The 14,063-nt window shown below is 38.4% G+C and overlaps 4 protein-coding genes across 4 annotated transcripts in view; 2 read left to right on the forward strand and 2 right to left on the reverse strand.

The window, feature by feature from the left end:
• The first annotated feature begins 1,630 nt into the window (after positions 1 to 1,630).
• On the forward strand, positions 1,631 to 4,886 carry LOC101898783 (stabilizer of axonemal microtubules 1). Its single transcript, XM_005183604.4, has 3 exons — positions 1,631 to 1,799; positions 1,859 to 3,309; positions 4,673 to 4,886. Exons 1-3 carry the CDS (start codon positions 1,792 to 1,794, stop codon positions 4,732 to 4,734), a joined length of 1,521 nt encoding a protein of 506 aa, XP_005183661.1. The 5' UTR covers positions 1,631 to 1,791; the 3' UTR covers positions 4,735 to 4,886.
• Positions 4,856 to 7,911, reverse strand: LOC101898607 (WD repeat-containing protein 3). Its single transcript, XM_005183603.4, has 2 exons — positions 7,647 to 7,911; positions 4,856 to 7,590 (listed from the first exon to the last, which is right to left on the reverse strand). Exons 1-2 carry the CDS (start codon positions 7,802 to 7,804, stop codon positions 4,950 to 4,952), a joined length of 2,799 nt encoding a protein of 932 aa, XP_005183660.1. The 5' UTR covers positions 7,805 to 7,911; the 3' UTR covers positions 4,856 to 4,949.
• A 1,537-nt stretch (positions 7,912 to 9,448) lies between these two features.
• LOC101897408 (uncharacterized) lies at positions 9,449 to 10,087 on the forward strand. The gene is made up of 2 exons (XM_005183596.4): positions 9,449 to 9,702; positions 9,788 to 10,087. The coding sequence occupies exons 1-2, from the start codon at positions 9,669 to 9,671 to the stop codon at positions 10,066 to 10,068; spliced, it is 315 nt and encodes a 104-aa protein (XP_005183653.1). The 5' UTR covers positions 9,449 to 9,668; the 3' UTR covers positions 10,069 to 10,087.
• A 360-nt stretch (positions 10,088 to 10,447) lies between these two features.
• Positions 10,448 to 14,063, reverse strand: part of LOC101897227 (SH3 domain-containing protein 19) — a 28,539-nt gene continuing 24,923 nt past the window's right edge. The window contains exons 2-4 of the mRNA XM_005183595.4: positions 12,409 to 13,904; positions 11,290 to 11,601; positions 10,448 to 11,216 (exon numbers count right to left, since the gene is read on the reverse strand). Of these exons, the coding sequence (XP_005183652.1) occupies positions 11,088 to 11,216; positions 11,290 to 11,601; positions 12,409 to 13,827 (1,860 nt within the window). The 5' untranslated portion in view covers positions 13,828 to 13,904 and the 3' untranslated portion in view covers positions 10,448 to 11,087. The remainder of the gene's footprint in view (positions 11,217 to 11,289; positions 11,602 to 12,408; positions 13,905 to 14,063) is intronic.

Raw genomic sequence — 14,063 nt, forward strand, 5'->3', positions numbered from 1 at the left:
TGTCATTTGTAACACCTCGAAACATACATTTTAGACGCCACAAAGTATATGTATTCTTGATAAGCATAAAATTATACGTCGATCTAGAGTTGTCCGTCCGTCTGTGGAAATCACTCTAACTTCTGAAAGAAATGGAGTAGGTTGATAGATTTTACTCAAATCTGTCTGCAGGACTTTAGGTATTGAAAATGAGCCATGTAGGTTCTCGTTTTGGTATTTTCGTTATTTTGGTGATTCCAAATACATGTTGGAAAATCTGTAAAATTCCACACGTCACTTTGTGTAAACGACCATACTTTCCAAAACATCACTTTTTGTTAACAACCATACTTTCCAAAAAGTCACTTTGTGGAAACGACCATACTTTCCAAAACATCACTTTTTGTTAACGACCATACTTTCCAAAAAGTCACTTTGTGAAAACGACCATACTTCACTTTGTGTAAACGACCATACTTTCTAAAAAGTCACTTTGTGTAAACGACCGTACTTTTGAAAACCTCAATTTCCAAAACATCACTTTGTATAAACAACCGTACTTTTAAAAGCATCACTTTGTGTAAATGACCCTACTTTTTAAAACGACCATACTTTTGAAAACATCACTTTTTGTTAACGACCATACTTTCCAAAACATCACTTTGTATAAACAACCGTACTTTTAAAAGCATCACTTTGTGTAAATGACCCTACTTTTTAAAACGACCATACTTTTGAAAACATCACTTTTTGTTAACGACCATACTTTCCAAAACATCACTTTTGTGTAAACGACCGTAGTTTTGGAAACATCACTTTGTGTAAACCATAAGTGGTGAACTGATGAGAAAACATTCGTTGTCCAGCAGTTTGTAAACTTGCCAAAGAGCTCAGCTGAAAATGTACACCTTCGGCTGGTCACAAGAACTCAAGCGCCTAAGCAGCCATGGTGATGGTTTTGGCCATAACGCCATAACAGCTGATGTTCGCTCTCCGCTCGTTATAATCGACCGTGGCATCAGAATAAATGCCGAATACTATCGTGAAAACACGGAAATATTTTGGCCGCAGACCTTAAACATTCCAACAGGACTCAGCACCATCGCACTCAGCACGTGAATGGTTAAAAAATGAGATTCCTCTCTTCATTTCCAGCGCACAATGGCCACCAAAATCTCCGGATACCAATCCTATTATATTATATACTATTGTGTCTGGAGTATTTTGGAAAGCAAGGTTGGCCCTAAAAAGTCCAAAGTGTCGATCACCTCAAGCAAGCGTTTCGCCGGGAATGGGCCAAAATACCGCAGAGCAACATTCGGGCAGAGTGTGACGGTTTCATTGGCCGTTTGAAGGCCATAATTCGTGCCAAAGTTGACCAATTCGAATAAATCTAAAATTATTCTAAAATTTGATGCTATTTCCGACATTTTTTGCTTTCATTCATGGTCATGAATGAATTTTTTACATGGGCGAGGATATAAAAAGTTCGTCCCGGTCAAGTCCAAGTTATGTTTATTTTTTGGTACATTCTCCAAGGCAGAATAACTTTTATGAAAAGTCTACAAGGAACACTATTAGTTACACCCAAAATATAATCCATCATAGGGGGCCTTGAAATGTTGATCCCAAAAACTATTTTATTTCACTTCGTATTTTTTATAACAGTTTTCTAATTGTTTTGTGTTGTCTTTGGAAAAAATCAAAATTTTGTTCTATATTTCATTTTTGTAAGTCCCCGTCATTGAAAACAGGATTTTGAAAATAGCAAACCTCTAACTGAATTTTGAAACAAATTTCGCTTTGGGAAGAATGGAAGGGTAAGAATACACCCAAATAAACAACATTGTAATAACACTCCCTCCTCTTCCCGCAATAGACAAGTCATGTGTGAAGTGCCCATGGATCAGTCGGCGTGTGGTGATTACTGTGACCCGTGTCATGTGCCACCAGAATTTACACAATGCCCTCAGAGCGGCTGCAATAACTGCCCTTGTGATTGTGGCGATTATTCCAGCTGTTGTTATCAACAGCCACCACGGACCCAACCCATACGACCAAATCCAAGTCTTTTGCGTTCCAATGAACCCATGGAAACAGATACAATTTACAAGAGGTCATACATTCAAAATTGCGGAGCTGAGTGTTATCGCGCCAAGCCCATAAGACCCTGTAATAATATACGATCAGTCAAGGAACCCTTGGAAAAATGTACTGTACAAAAACTCTCCTATATGCCGCACTGTAATGTGGCCCGCTGTCAGGCAATACGACCCAAGGAGAATGGTTTAAAATTTCAGGGGCCTATTTATGCTGTGTCCTCACAAAAACACGATTTTGTTCCCAAAGGCTTCTGTAGACGTCAACCCATAAGACCCCGTCCCGGAATATGGAAACCCTGTGATCCCTTGGAAAAATGTACGGTAAACAAATTATCCTATATGCCGGTGGATGTGTGCCAACATCCACCACCCAAACCCATTGTGCAAACGTATAACTATGTACGGCCTACTGGTCCAGGCGAACAATGTACGGTGCAAAAACTGAGTTATTTGCCATTGTGTATTCCCCCCAAAGAGCCCATGCCATGGGCGGAAAAGGTACGCTGTGTACCGCCAAAATATGAAAATCTCTGTACCACCTATAATTTGAGTTATATACCAAATTGTCAAATCACCCGCATGGCACCCATACTGCCCATCAGTGGCCTGAAAGCGTTAGGCACCGAGACAAATGATAATGGCACGGTGTACAAATTAAGTTACATTGGTCCCGATGGTCGTTGTTGTCGCCCAGCACCGATATTACCCATCAATGGCTTGGAAATGCCCAAAGGTCCCATGGAACGTTGTACGGTGCAGAAATTATCCTATCAACCCAATTGCTGTGGTGAACGTACCGCACCCATTAGACCCAAAGAGAATTGTATTAAACCCTCGGGGCCAATGTATTTTATGACCACCCAAAAACATGATTTTGTCTCAAAACCCTCGACTCGTCGTTCACCCATTAAACCCATGGCCGCCATAGGACGTGCCATTGGCTCTGTGGAGAAGTGTACCATTAATAAATTATCCTATATGCCATTGAATGTTTGTGAACATCGTCGTCCTGCACCCATTTTGCCAAGGCCGGGTGTGGGCCATGCCGAGGGACCGATGGAGAAATGTACCACCTATAAACTGAGCTACATACCAAATTGTTTGCCCCCTAAGCAGCCCTTGCCATGGGCCAATGCTTCGAATTATATTAAGCCAACGGCGCCCATAGAAAAATGTACCATTCAAAAGTTGAGCTATCGGCCACCGGGAATTTTCTCGCGATGTGGTGGTGAGTTATTTAAAGAACCCAGTTTTCTACCCTGCACCATTATACGGAGGGTATATTAAGTTTGTCATTACGTGTGTAACTCCTCGAAAAACTCATGTAAGACCTAGCAAAGTATAAATATTCTTGATCATCGTAAAGTTCGACTTAGTGATGTCCGTCTATTTGTCTGTTGTAATCAGGCTATCTTCCGAACGTATTGATATAGAATGTTAAAATTTTTCTCACAGTGGTATTTTGCCAGTAGGCAGGTTCAGCTAATAAATGGGCCACGTCGGTCAACGTTTTAATATATCTCCCATATAACGATACCTCCCTATATTCGGTATTTTGATGATTTTAGCGACACCTTTTTACCGGAATTGTTTAAAATTTCGTATTTGAAGTTCGCAATGGATATTAGAGCCTATGACAGAAAATTGCCTCTGCGTGTCCACGACTTCGTGTAGCCTCCATAAAACAATACCTCCCAATATTCGGTATTTTGATGATTGCAACGACATTATTTACCGGAATAGATTGAAATTTCGTATTTGAGTTTCGTAATGGATACTAGAGCCTATTACAGAAAATTGCCTATGCAGGTCCACGTCTTCGCATAGCCCCCATATAACGATACCTCCCTATATTCGGTATTTTGATGGTTTTAGCGACACTTTGTTACCGGAATTCTTTAAAATTTGGTATTAAAAGTTCGTAATAGGCACTACAGCCTATGACAGAAAATTGCCTCTGCAGGTCCACGTCTTCGTATAGCACCCATATAACGATACCTCCCAATATTCGGTATTTTGATAGTTTTGGCGACACTTGTTTACCGAAATTGTTTAAAAGTTCGTATTTGAAGTTCGTAATGGATACTAGAACCTATGACAGAAAATTGTCTCTGCAGGTCCACGTCTTTGTATAGCCCCCATATAACGATACCTCCCGATATTCGGTATTTTGATGGTTTTAGCGACACTTTTTACGGAAATCGTTTAAAAGTTCGTATTTGAAGTTCGTAATGGATACTAGAGCCTATGACAGAAAATTGCCTATGCAGGTCCACGTCTTCGAATAGCACCCCATATTCGATATTTTGATTATTTTATCGACATTATTCACCATAATTGTTTCAAATTTGGTATTTGAAGTTCGTAATGGGTACTATAGCCTATGACAGAAAAATGTTTGTGGAAGTCTAGCCTCCATATAAGGGGTTTCATTTGGGAGGTATTTTTCTGCGGATCTTTTATTTTTTGGGAAATTTTTCGATTTTCTTTAAAATGATGGAGGGTATTAAAAGTTCGTCCTAGCCTAACTTATCTGCGTGTTTATTTTAATAAATTTTATCGTTTTGCTTTGCCTTCTCTTCCCTTTCTAGGCTGTGCTCATCAAAATGGAAACCAGACAACGGCTTACCCCAAGGCAGGTATTTGTAATTAATGATCAAAACCCTTTCCACGTAAAAGTACAACAAACAATTATGCAAATTTGATTTCCGTAACAACCCATTCCATTCCCAATTTTCTGGACCCCCTCTAACCATGAAACGATCTCCATTTTTTTTTTGTTTAATAAATGTATTAAAAATATTACATTATATGTTTTGTTTTCTTTATATAATTAAAACTAACAAAAAAATAACTCGTAACTAAATTCTAGGCCATGTGTATGAGTTGTCGTTTGATACCTTCCCGTCGTTTCTTATCACGTTTCTTGCGCTCTTGTGTTGCTTCACGGAAGAGTTCAACACCTTCACGTTCCTCAATGTCATGCTGGATCAACGCCAAACTGTGAAGATTTAAACCAATGACATCTCTCAACGAACTCACATCTCGTTTCAAAGCTCTGATTAGATCCTCCAATAAAGGTTTCATATGTTTCGCACCGGTTATGGGTTTCATGTGGACCTTGAAGAGGAACAAGACAACTTTGGTTAACAGCTCTATTTCGTCGGAACGTTTTTCCAATACGGCGGGGAGTTTTTCTAACAGCTCACAAACATTTGAGAATGGCAGTAGCAATAGAGCCTCCTCCAAATCGGAGGCTCTTATCCGGGCCAATGTAACTAATAGGAAATCTTGTGGATTTGTAACATTTAAGGCCCGCATCAAGGGATGCAATTCAGGCTTATCATCTTCATCGGCTTCATATTTTTGGCAAATTTCCAAACATTCCAGTATAGATTCTGCCGCCTTTTCAGAGCCCACAGTTTTGCGGGAAGCCAATTTTAGGCCCGGCAATAGGGGCACTGCATGATCTTCTCCCGTGGCCAATTGTTGATTTTCCATTTCCTCGCGTTCCTCTTCTTGGATGTCTTGCAAAACTATAGGTTCATTGGTACGTTCAAACAAACGCAAACACCTATCGGAACCACAGGAAACCAAAAAACGTCCATTGGGACTTACCGCCAAACTATAGGCCTCTCCAATGTGGCCCGGCAATGTTATGATTTTATCAAAGGTATCAGCATCCCATTGTTTGATTTTACCATCTTTACCGCAGGTGAAGAACATATGGGTATTGGGTATAAATTGTAGACCCATAACCGAGTCATCATGGGCAAACAACGAACGATGGCAATCACCAAAATCCAGACCCCATATCTTGACATTCCTATCGGAGGATCCAGTGGCAATTAACGAGGAATCATAGGATATATCCATACAGAGAACCGGCAACTTATGGCCATACAAAGACAAATAAAACTTAAACGTGTCCAAGAAGAATATCTTCACCGTGGAATCCAAGAGGCCCACAGCCAAATATTTCATATCAGGACTAACTTTGACACACAAAACAGTCTCCTCCAATTTCAGGGTGTTTTTGTGCAACAATGACAACACCTTGCCATATTTTACTCTTTGTAAATTATCCGCTTCATCCTCATTGTCCACATCCATTTTATCCTCGGGATTATCAATCAATTCAAACGTCCAAATTTTCACGGTGGCATCACTGCTACCCGTAACACAACCTTTTTGATCCGGCAATAAGGCAATCGACCACAATTCATTGTCATGGGCGGGAATTTCTTCCACCACATCGGCCGAACCAACATCCACAATCAAAAGTTTTCCCGATTTCAGGCCCAACAATATATATCTATCGCCGGGCACAAATGTGGAACACAACACATAATCTGCTGGCACCGAGCGCAAACATTGCATTGAATCACGATTCCAAAATTTAAAGGATTCAGCCGATCCCGAACCAATGGCCAAGGAATCGGAACTGAAACAAACACTTCTAACCTCAGAGTGGTGGCCTTGGCGATTGATTGACCTGAGAAGTTTCACAGTCTCCTCTTTCGCAGAAGCCTGTCTCTTAAAACTGGCTTCTTGGCTATACAGGTGCAGCGTGTTATTGGCCAAACTGACCAAAACTCTCAGCTCATCTCTGGCGCCCAGCAAAATATCAATGGATTTTATTTTTTGTTTAACTTTAATGCTTTCCAGACGTTTTATTTCATCCGACAGGCTAATATCCCCGGAATCGGGTGTTTCATTCTCCTCCGATTTCTTGGCTTTTTTCAAACGTTTGGCCAAGCGTTTCTTGGCTTCATCATCGGTGCAAATGTAAAAGTTTTCAATTAAATCATTCGTGCCATGGCAGGAAATCACCCTTTCCGAGGCATCAGCCACCAGATTAACACACCTTCCCTTGCCAGCTCTTTGTATGACACCACAATTGCTAATGGATATTGGACTTATTGTGTCTTCATCATCAATGGACAAACCCTCAACTGCTGACTCTATTGTTTGGTCCACCTGGGTAGTATCCCTCGACTTGAGGCGATAAACATTTAATGTCGATTCACCGCTACCAGCCACCATTAAATCCTTGATAAATGCCAAAGCCCACACCTCAGTACGATTATCAACAACAGTTTTGAAACAAAATTGGGTTTCCAAGTTCCAGAATTTAATTTGTGTATCCTTGGAACTGCTCACCACGATGCTTTGCTCGTTGAAACGTTCCATGAAATGGGCATCTGTCACGGGAGCATTGTGTCCAATTAAACGTTGACGACCCGCCTGTTCCACCACATCTACCACGGTCATTTCACAATCTAAACTGCCGCACACCAAGCGAATGCCCTGCTCATCATAACGCAGAATAGAAATTGCACTTTTATGCAAAGCCAAAGAGCAAACGGAATTTTGGGGATTTGTTAAGTCGAATATTTCCACAACACCATCATTATAGCCCACAGCAACATGTAGACGATCCGGAGAAACCCGCAATGCAGTGACTTCTTGTTTATCACGACGCAAGGTTAGGACACGTTCTCCCAATCTAAATTAAATTTCAAATTAATACGATTATTTCTTTGGAATTGTTTCCAAACTTACCTCAAATCCCAGAGAATCACATTTTCGGCTGCCGCCGAGACCACATAACGGCCCTCGATTTTATTGTAAATCACAAAGTTAACATTTGAACGACCACTGGCCACAATATTAAAGCTATCAATGGCCCTATAGGCCAAATATTGTTTAGTTAAACCCATAATTTATGTTATTTTTTAATAAAACAAAAAATACGCGTTTTCGTTCCTTTGCTGATTGTCTCTTGTTGCACGTGTTATTTGTTGTTGTTTTGAAATGGGAATCTCTCAACCGATATTTTAATCAGTGCAAGGGATATATCAGTCGACTATTGACTAATCGATTTTGTTACATTAAAAGCAAGCTCAACATCGAATAAATAAGGAAAATTAATCCCTGGAACAATTCCTAATTTGAAAAAAATGCATTCAGAGATTTTATATTTTTTTATTATAATTAATAGATTTTAATGGTAACAGACTTGAAACTATTAATTTATGTTAAGAATTCAATAAAACGATATACTTCGATTAACCGTCTTCAACTAAACAAGTCTAAAACAGAAAATAACTAATAATAATAGGAACTTGAATTAAGAAGATAATAAAGAGGTTCTCCAGACCAAAAAAGAAAAACTGGAAATCCTATAATAAACAGACGCAACAACTACAAATATGTAGATTATGCATTTAGGAGCAGATATTCAACCACTTTAAGCATAAATAGAAAACTAGTATAGTTAAAATTTCTTAAAGCCAAAGAAAACTGATTCCACAATATCACAGCTCTTACAACAAAAGACCTTTCACCAATGGATGTTGAAAATCTAGAACATAATGGTTGGGGATTACGAATTACTCCCCTTAAATAGAATTTATTGCTTAATTTATTCAACCGAATTTACTATAGAAAAATTGATATTCTCACGACCGAATTTACCATGGTAAAAGAATATAGGTAGACGCATCGACACAGCTGCTGGGACAATGAACTTTCAATCCATTTTTGGAATTGAAAATATTGAATGAAAAATTATTAAAATTTGTAAAATTTTGTTGAAAAACGCGAATTATAATAACCTCCAAGTCACGTCGTATAAGAAAACATATACAAATCTACTTATATTTCAAAAAACATTTACATTTTTTGACATATCAATGTGGCCAAGCGTTGATGCGTCTACCTGTATTTTTCTACCATGAAATTTACTTTATATCCGGTGCGGAATATACATACTAACGGAAAGCATCACTGGGTTTTTACAAAGGCAAATGCCTTGTTACATTTTGCCTTTTAACAATACCAAAGAAGTAAGAAAAGACAAAAGTCGGGCGGAATCGAATTTATGATCCCCCACACCACTATAAATATTTAGTGGAGCCACCTGTAACAAATAAACGTTTTTATTGGTCATTTAAGTATGAATTTGCTTATTACGGCCATGGTAGAATTAGGAAGGTAAAGTCATGCAATCATATGTTTATCATATTTTTCCAAAATTATTTATTTAACAACATTTCGTAGTTAAAAATTTTACATTCTTGCAGATCTGGAACAGAACAATAATTGCAAAAATTTCCACTCTAAAACATAAATCACCCTCCTCGGTACTTTGGAAATCATATAAAGCTTTGTCATACGGCCGTTCGTTTCGCCCTTTACACGACCTAATAAATGGGCCTTAATGTCTACTATTATTTCGATATCACAAAGGAAAAAGCGGTTATCGAACAGAGCAATGATTGCATAATTTCTTAAATTTGCATGCAGAAGAGAGAATTCTTCACATTTGAATTTGCCATTATCGTTAACGAATCATTAAGTCTAAAGTGGCTTTCACCCTCAAATAAATGGTTGGCAATACCTAGCTATTTTCAAGCATGCGCCCTAGCTGTAGCATACTTTCAGGAGTTGCATGCATATTAAAGTCAACATACAGCATCCCTTCTATTTTTTTCATCATCGATCAAAAGTGAAGAAATTGAAAAGTTTTAGATATTTAAAATAAAATTGTTTTATAATAAAACAAAAATAAAGAATAACAACATGGCTGACTATCAAAATGTGCCTGGAGCTGGTGGTATGTAATTTTTTAAAATTAAATGAAAATAGTAATAGAAAATAGTAAATAGTGTCTTTTTTCTGATTAAAATTGAACAAAATAGATGACTTAAATACCGAATCTGTGGAGGTGTTACGCGAACGTTTGAATACCATGAAACGTTTGATGGCCGAACGCACTGCCCAACAGCAGGATAATCCGGCTAGCACAGAAGAAATTTGGTCCACACGACGTCACACATCGACGGGCATTATTGATGGTAACTTTTTGAGCATGGCCTTTGGTGGTGCCCTGCTGGTGATTGTTTCCGTTTCGGTGTATGCTTTTTATAATCTATATCATGCCATACTGAAGAAATTCCCCTCAAAACATGAAGAATTGTAGAGAGAAAACAAAACATTTGATAAACAACAAATTAGACAAATTGGCAGCAGTAGTTTTTTAATGGATTTTAATATGTGAAAAAAATAAGCATTTAATTTTAAGCTTAAGTTTTTTTCTTCTTTATTTTCGTTTTAAGCAAATTCTTTTTGATATATAAATATGAGAGAAAAAAAAAAAGAATATATAAACGAAGCATAATAGAGTAAATATGTAAATCACAATTTGTAAACAATGACGACGATAGAAAGAAGTTATTGTTGCTTTTTGGATGATGACAAATAATTGAAAAATAAAAAAAGAGAACAAAGTTAATAAACGAAATTATAAATCGTAATAGAATTGAACAATTGATTTGTTTTTGTAATTGTGTTTCTCTTTCTTTGCTAGGACATAAACGTATGTAATTTGTGTTGCAAGCAAGCATCCTGTGGGTAGTAGTACTTTATGAGCAGCATGGCTAAATTTATATCAAATCGGCAATAATCAAATCATAATAATAATAATTAATAATAATAGCAATAAATCTATATACAAACAAGTTTTAAATCAAAGTATAAAGTTTGCAGCAAATAACATTTAATACATTTTCATTTTTGTTTTGTTTTTTTAAATTTTAAATTCTAAGCAATTGTGAATTGTGACTCGTTTTGGTTATGGTTTGTTTCTTGTTTTATGTTTACTTATACAAAATTTAAAGTTTTAAGGGCTGGGGGTGTAATATTATAAAAATACTTTTTGAAAGACTTTTATTTTTTCCATGGATTTTTCGCATAAATTTTCCAAATATAAATTAGTAGTAGTAGTAGTAGGAAAACAAAGCATAGACAAAATTTCCATATGGGATAATAAATTTTAGGGTCCTAGGGTAATGTATACGTACTATGTTTCATTTGATTGATCTCGTTTGATATTCACTAAACTATTTTCTTTTCTTTCCTTTTTGTAGAATTAAAAAATAGGAGGAATTCTAAAAGTGTTTATAAATTAGCATTTAAAAAAACGAAAAACAATGTGTAAATTTAAGGCATTGGTATGTTGGATGGCACATATTCAAGGAAGTTCGCCGGAAATTGTCCCTGACAGCCATTAACTTCACCATATAACCAGTCTTCGTTGATTCTATATAATATGGTGACGATTTCATTTTCCTGCAAAGAGACCATAAATAGAAAATACATTAATTTGAGGTTATGTTCTGTAAAGAGACGTTGCTGGACTTACTTTTATTGCCAAATCACCCTCTACCTCGGCTGGGAAATTGTATAAACATCTTATTTTCAAGTCATCACTTGTACTATTTGTTGTTGGAGGATATGTTGTATCATATGTTGTTGTTGTTGCTGATGTGGATGAATAATTTGAGGATAGCGCCGCTGCTGATGCTGCTGTTGGTTGCGGTGTTGGCGCTTTTGCAGTTAGTGGCACTTTAATTTCAACATAATTAATGGGAAATATACCCTCACAGCCAGAACGTGTACGTCCCCTATACCACGATTCACTAACTTGCTCAAGCAAATAGATTTTTTCATTTTCCTGCAACAGAAAGAAAAAAAATGAAAAATATAAGCTACCGGATAAATAATTAACAAGAATTCTACTATGCAATCAAAACCTCCAGGACAAGAGAACATCTTAAGGTTTTCTATGGATAATAGAAAACTTCTAGGTCTTCTATGGATAATAGAAGACCTCTGGGTCTTCCATAGACAATAGAATGCCTTTAGGTCTGTCATAGACAATAGAAGACCTCAATGTCTGCTATAGACAATAAGACATCTAGGTCTGCTACAGACAATAGAAGACCACAACGTCTTCCATAGTCAATAGAAGATCTCAAGATCTTCTATGGATAATAGTAGACCTCAAGGTCTTCTATAGACAATAGAAGACCTCTAGGTCTTCTATAGACAATAGAAGACCTCAAGGCCTTCTATAGACAATAGAAGACCTCAAGGTCTTCTATAGACATTAAAAGACCTCAATGTTTTCTTCAGACATTAAAAGACCTCAAGGTCTTCTATAGACAACTGAAGACCTCAAGGTATCTTATAAACAATAGAAGACCTAAAGGTCTGGACAATAGAACACATCAAGGTCTTCTATAGACAATAGAAGACCTTGAGGTCTTCTTAAGACAATGAAAGACTTCTATGTCTTCTTTGACAACATAGACCGTAAACATCTGAGTCTTCTACAGACCATAGAAGACTTCTACGTCTACTATAGACCAGAGAGACCTCTATAGGTATTCTTTAAACCATAGAGGTTTTGTCTTTTGCACCCAAGAAATTCCAAGACCTTCCCATGTGTTCAAAAGTATCCACTTGGGAAATAACTTACCCTAAAACATAAATCACCCTCCTCTGTACTTTGGAAATCATATAAAGCTATGCCATATGGCCGTTCATCTGTTGCACCGGCACCATACTCATTCATTTGACTGCCCGCATCCAAGTGTATAGCATCAACTTTACCCGATATGACATCCAGCAATGAAACTGCCGGTTTAGAGGGGTACGATGATCCTCCTAGTCCTCCAGCCACGACCTGGGGAGGAGGTGGTGGAGGTGCACACTGAGGCATTGGTGGTGATGGTGGTGATGGTGGTGTTGGCAAATCAGAATATAAACTCAAGCCATTCGTTGGTTTTGCCAATGTTGGTGGTTTGGGTGCCTTAGGCTTTTGTGAGATTTTCGGTTTGATTATTGTGGGCATATTAAGCGTTGGTGCAGGCGGCACAAGACTTTTGCCATTACACAGGGGATTGTCGGTGCTGTTTTGTACCCGTGAATTGACCACATTGAGATTACGTACCGGCGCCGTGCCAATGGTGCCATAGCGAGGTGCTTGATGTACTGACGCCGGATCGGGTGGACCGAAGGCATCTATCGTTTCCCAGGGATCCAGGGGACTTGTTGTTGCCGGCCTTGAACGTCCGGCGGCAGCAGAGAAATCATCTTCAAAGCCACTTTCGGGCTGGGAAACACTACCGTTGTTGGGTGAACTGAAATTGGAATCGGAACTAAAGCTATCCACACTCAGGCAATCGCTGTTGGATTTTTGGGTAAATGTGGGAGAGCTGGGTGGTGAATCAAAGCTAATTAGTTGGGGTTCACCATTGGTTGCTGTTGTTGTTGTTGTGGTTGTCTGTTGTGTATTCCAGGCATTGTTCCAGGAATTTGTGCTATTGCTGTTGGAAGTTGTGCCTGTGGTTATTGTTGTTGCAGCAGCCGTGCCATATGTGGCAGTACCATAAATTCTTGCTGAGGAATTTGGCGTGGGAGCCCTTGAGGATTTCTTGCGATGGAAAATATTGCTCAATATATTGGAACCGCTGGATGATTGTTGAACCGGTGGTGGTGTGGGTGCAGGATGTTTTTTTGCTGGTATTTTTGGTGGTGGCGGCCGAGGTGGTGGTGGTTTCTTGCCATTTGTTGTTGTAGTTGTTGTCCCACCTAACAGATCAAATGGTGAATCATCCCAATTGGTGGCTGGGGCATAACGTGCCTGGGGAAATTTCCTTGTAATGGAACCATTGACAGCATTAGGACCATTTACGCCGCCATTAACGACTGGTTGAGGAACTTTGGGTGGTGGTGGTAACTTGATTAGTTTGGATCCAATTGAATTTTGTCTTTGTAATTGTTGCTGTTGTTGTAGTTGTAAACGTAACTGTTCAAGGCTTGCATTGGCGGTGGCGGCGGCAACTTGTGCTCTTGATCCTGGCGGGGCCGGCGCTGGACGTGTTGGTAGGGTCATAATTTATAAATATTGAATGACGACAGTGTGAAGCTTTCGATGCACGCTCAAAGTTTATTGTTTACAAAAATGCCAAGCTGAAAGGAAACAAGAGAAAAAAGCGAATTAGTTTTAAATGTGGCGACAATGTAAAAAAGGTGTCTGATTTCCATTGAGGTTAAATAGATTTACAAACCTAAATGGTAACAGTTAACATGGAGGTGTTAATTATTTTACTCTTGAACTTAAACAAGGCT

The sequence above is a fragment of the Musca domestica genome, unplaced genomic scaffold (assembly GCF_030504385.1).
Source record: "Musca domestica strain aabys unplaced genomic scaffold, Musca_domestica.polishedcontigs.V.1.1 24, whole genome shotgun sequence".
Lineage (NCBI taxonomy): Eukaryota > Metazoa > Arthropoda > Insecta > Diptera > Muscidae > Musca > Musca domestica.

Coding starts and splice junctions, on each gene's coding strand:
- LOC101898783 (XM_005183604.4), top strand. Junction 3,310..4,672: donor AATTTTCTCGCGATGTGGTG/GTGAGTTATTTA, acceptor TTCCCTTTCTAG/GCTGTGCTCATCAAAATGGA.
- LOC101897408 (XM_005183596.4), top strand. CDS start 9,669: ATGGCTGACTATCAAAATGTGCCTGGAGCTGGTG. Junction 9,703..9,787: donor AAATGTGCCTGGAGCTGGTG/GTATGTAATTTT, acceptor TGAACAAAATAG/ATGACTTAAATACCGAATCT.
- LOC101898607 (XM_005183603.4), bottom strand. CDS start 7,804: ATGGGTTTAACTAAACAATATTTGGCCTATAGGGCCATTGATAGCTTT. Junction 7,591..7,646: donor GTGATTCTCTGGGATTTGAG/GTAAGTTTGGAA, acceptor AATTTAATTTAG/ATTGGGAGAACGTGTCCTAA.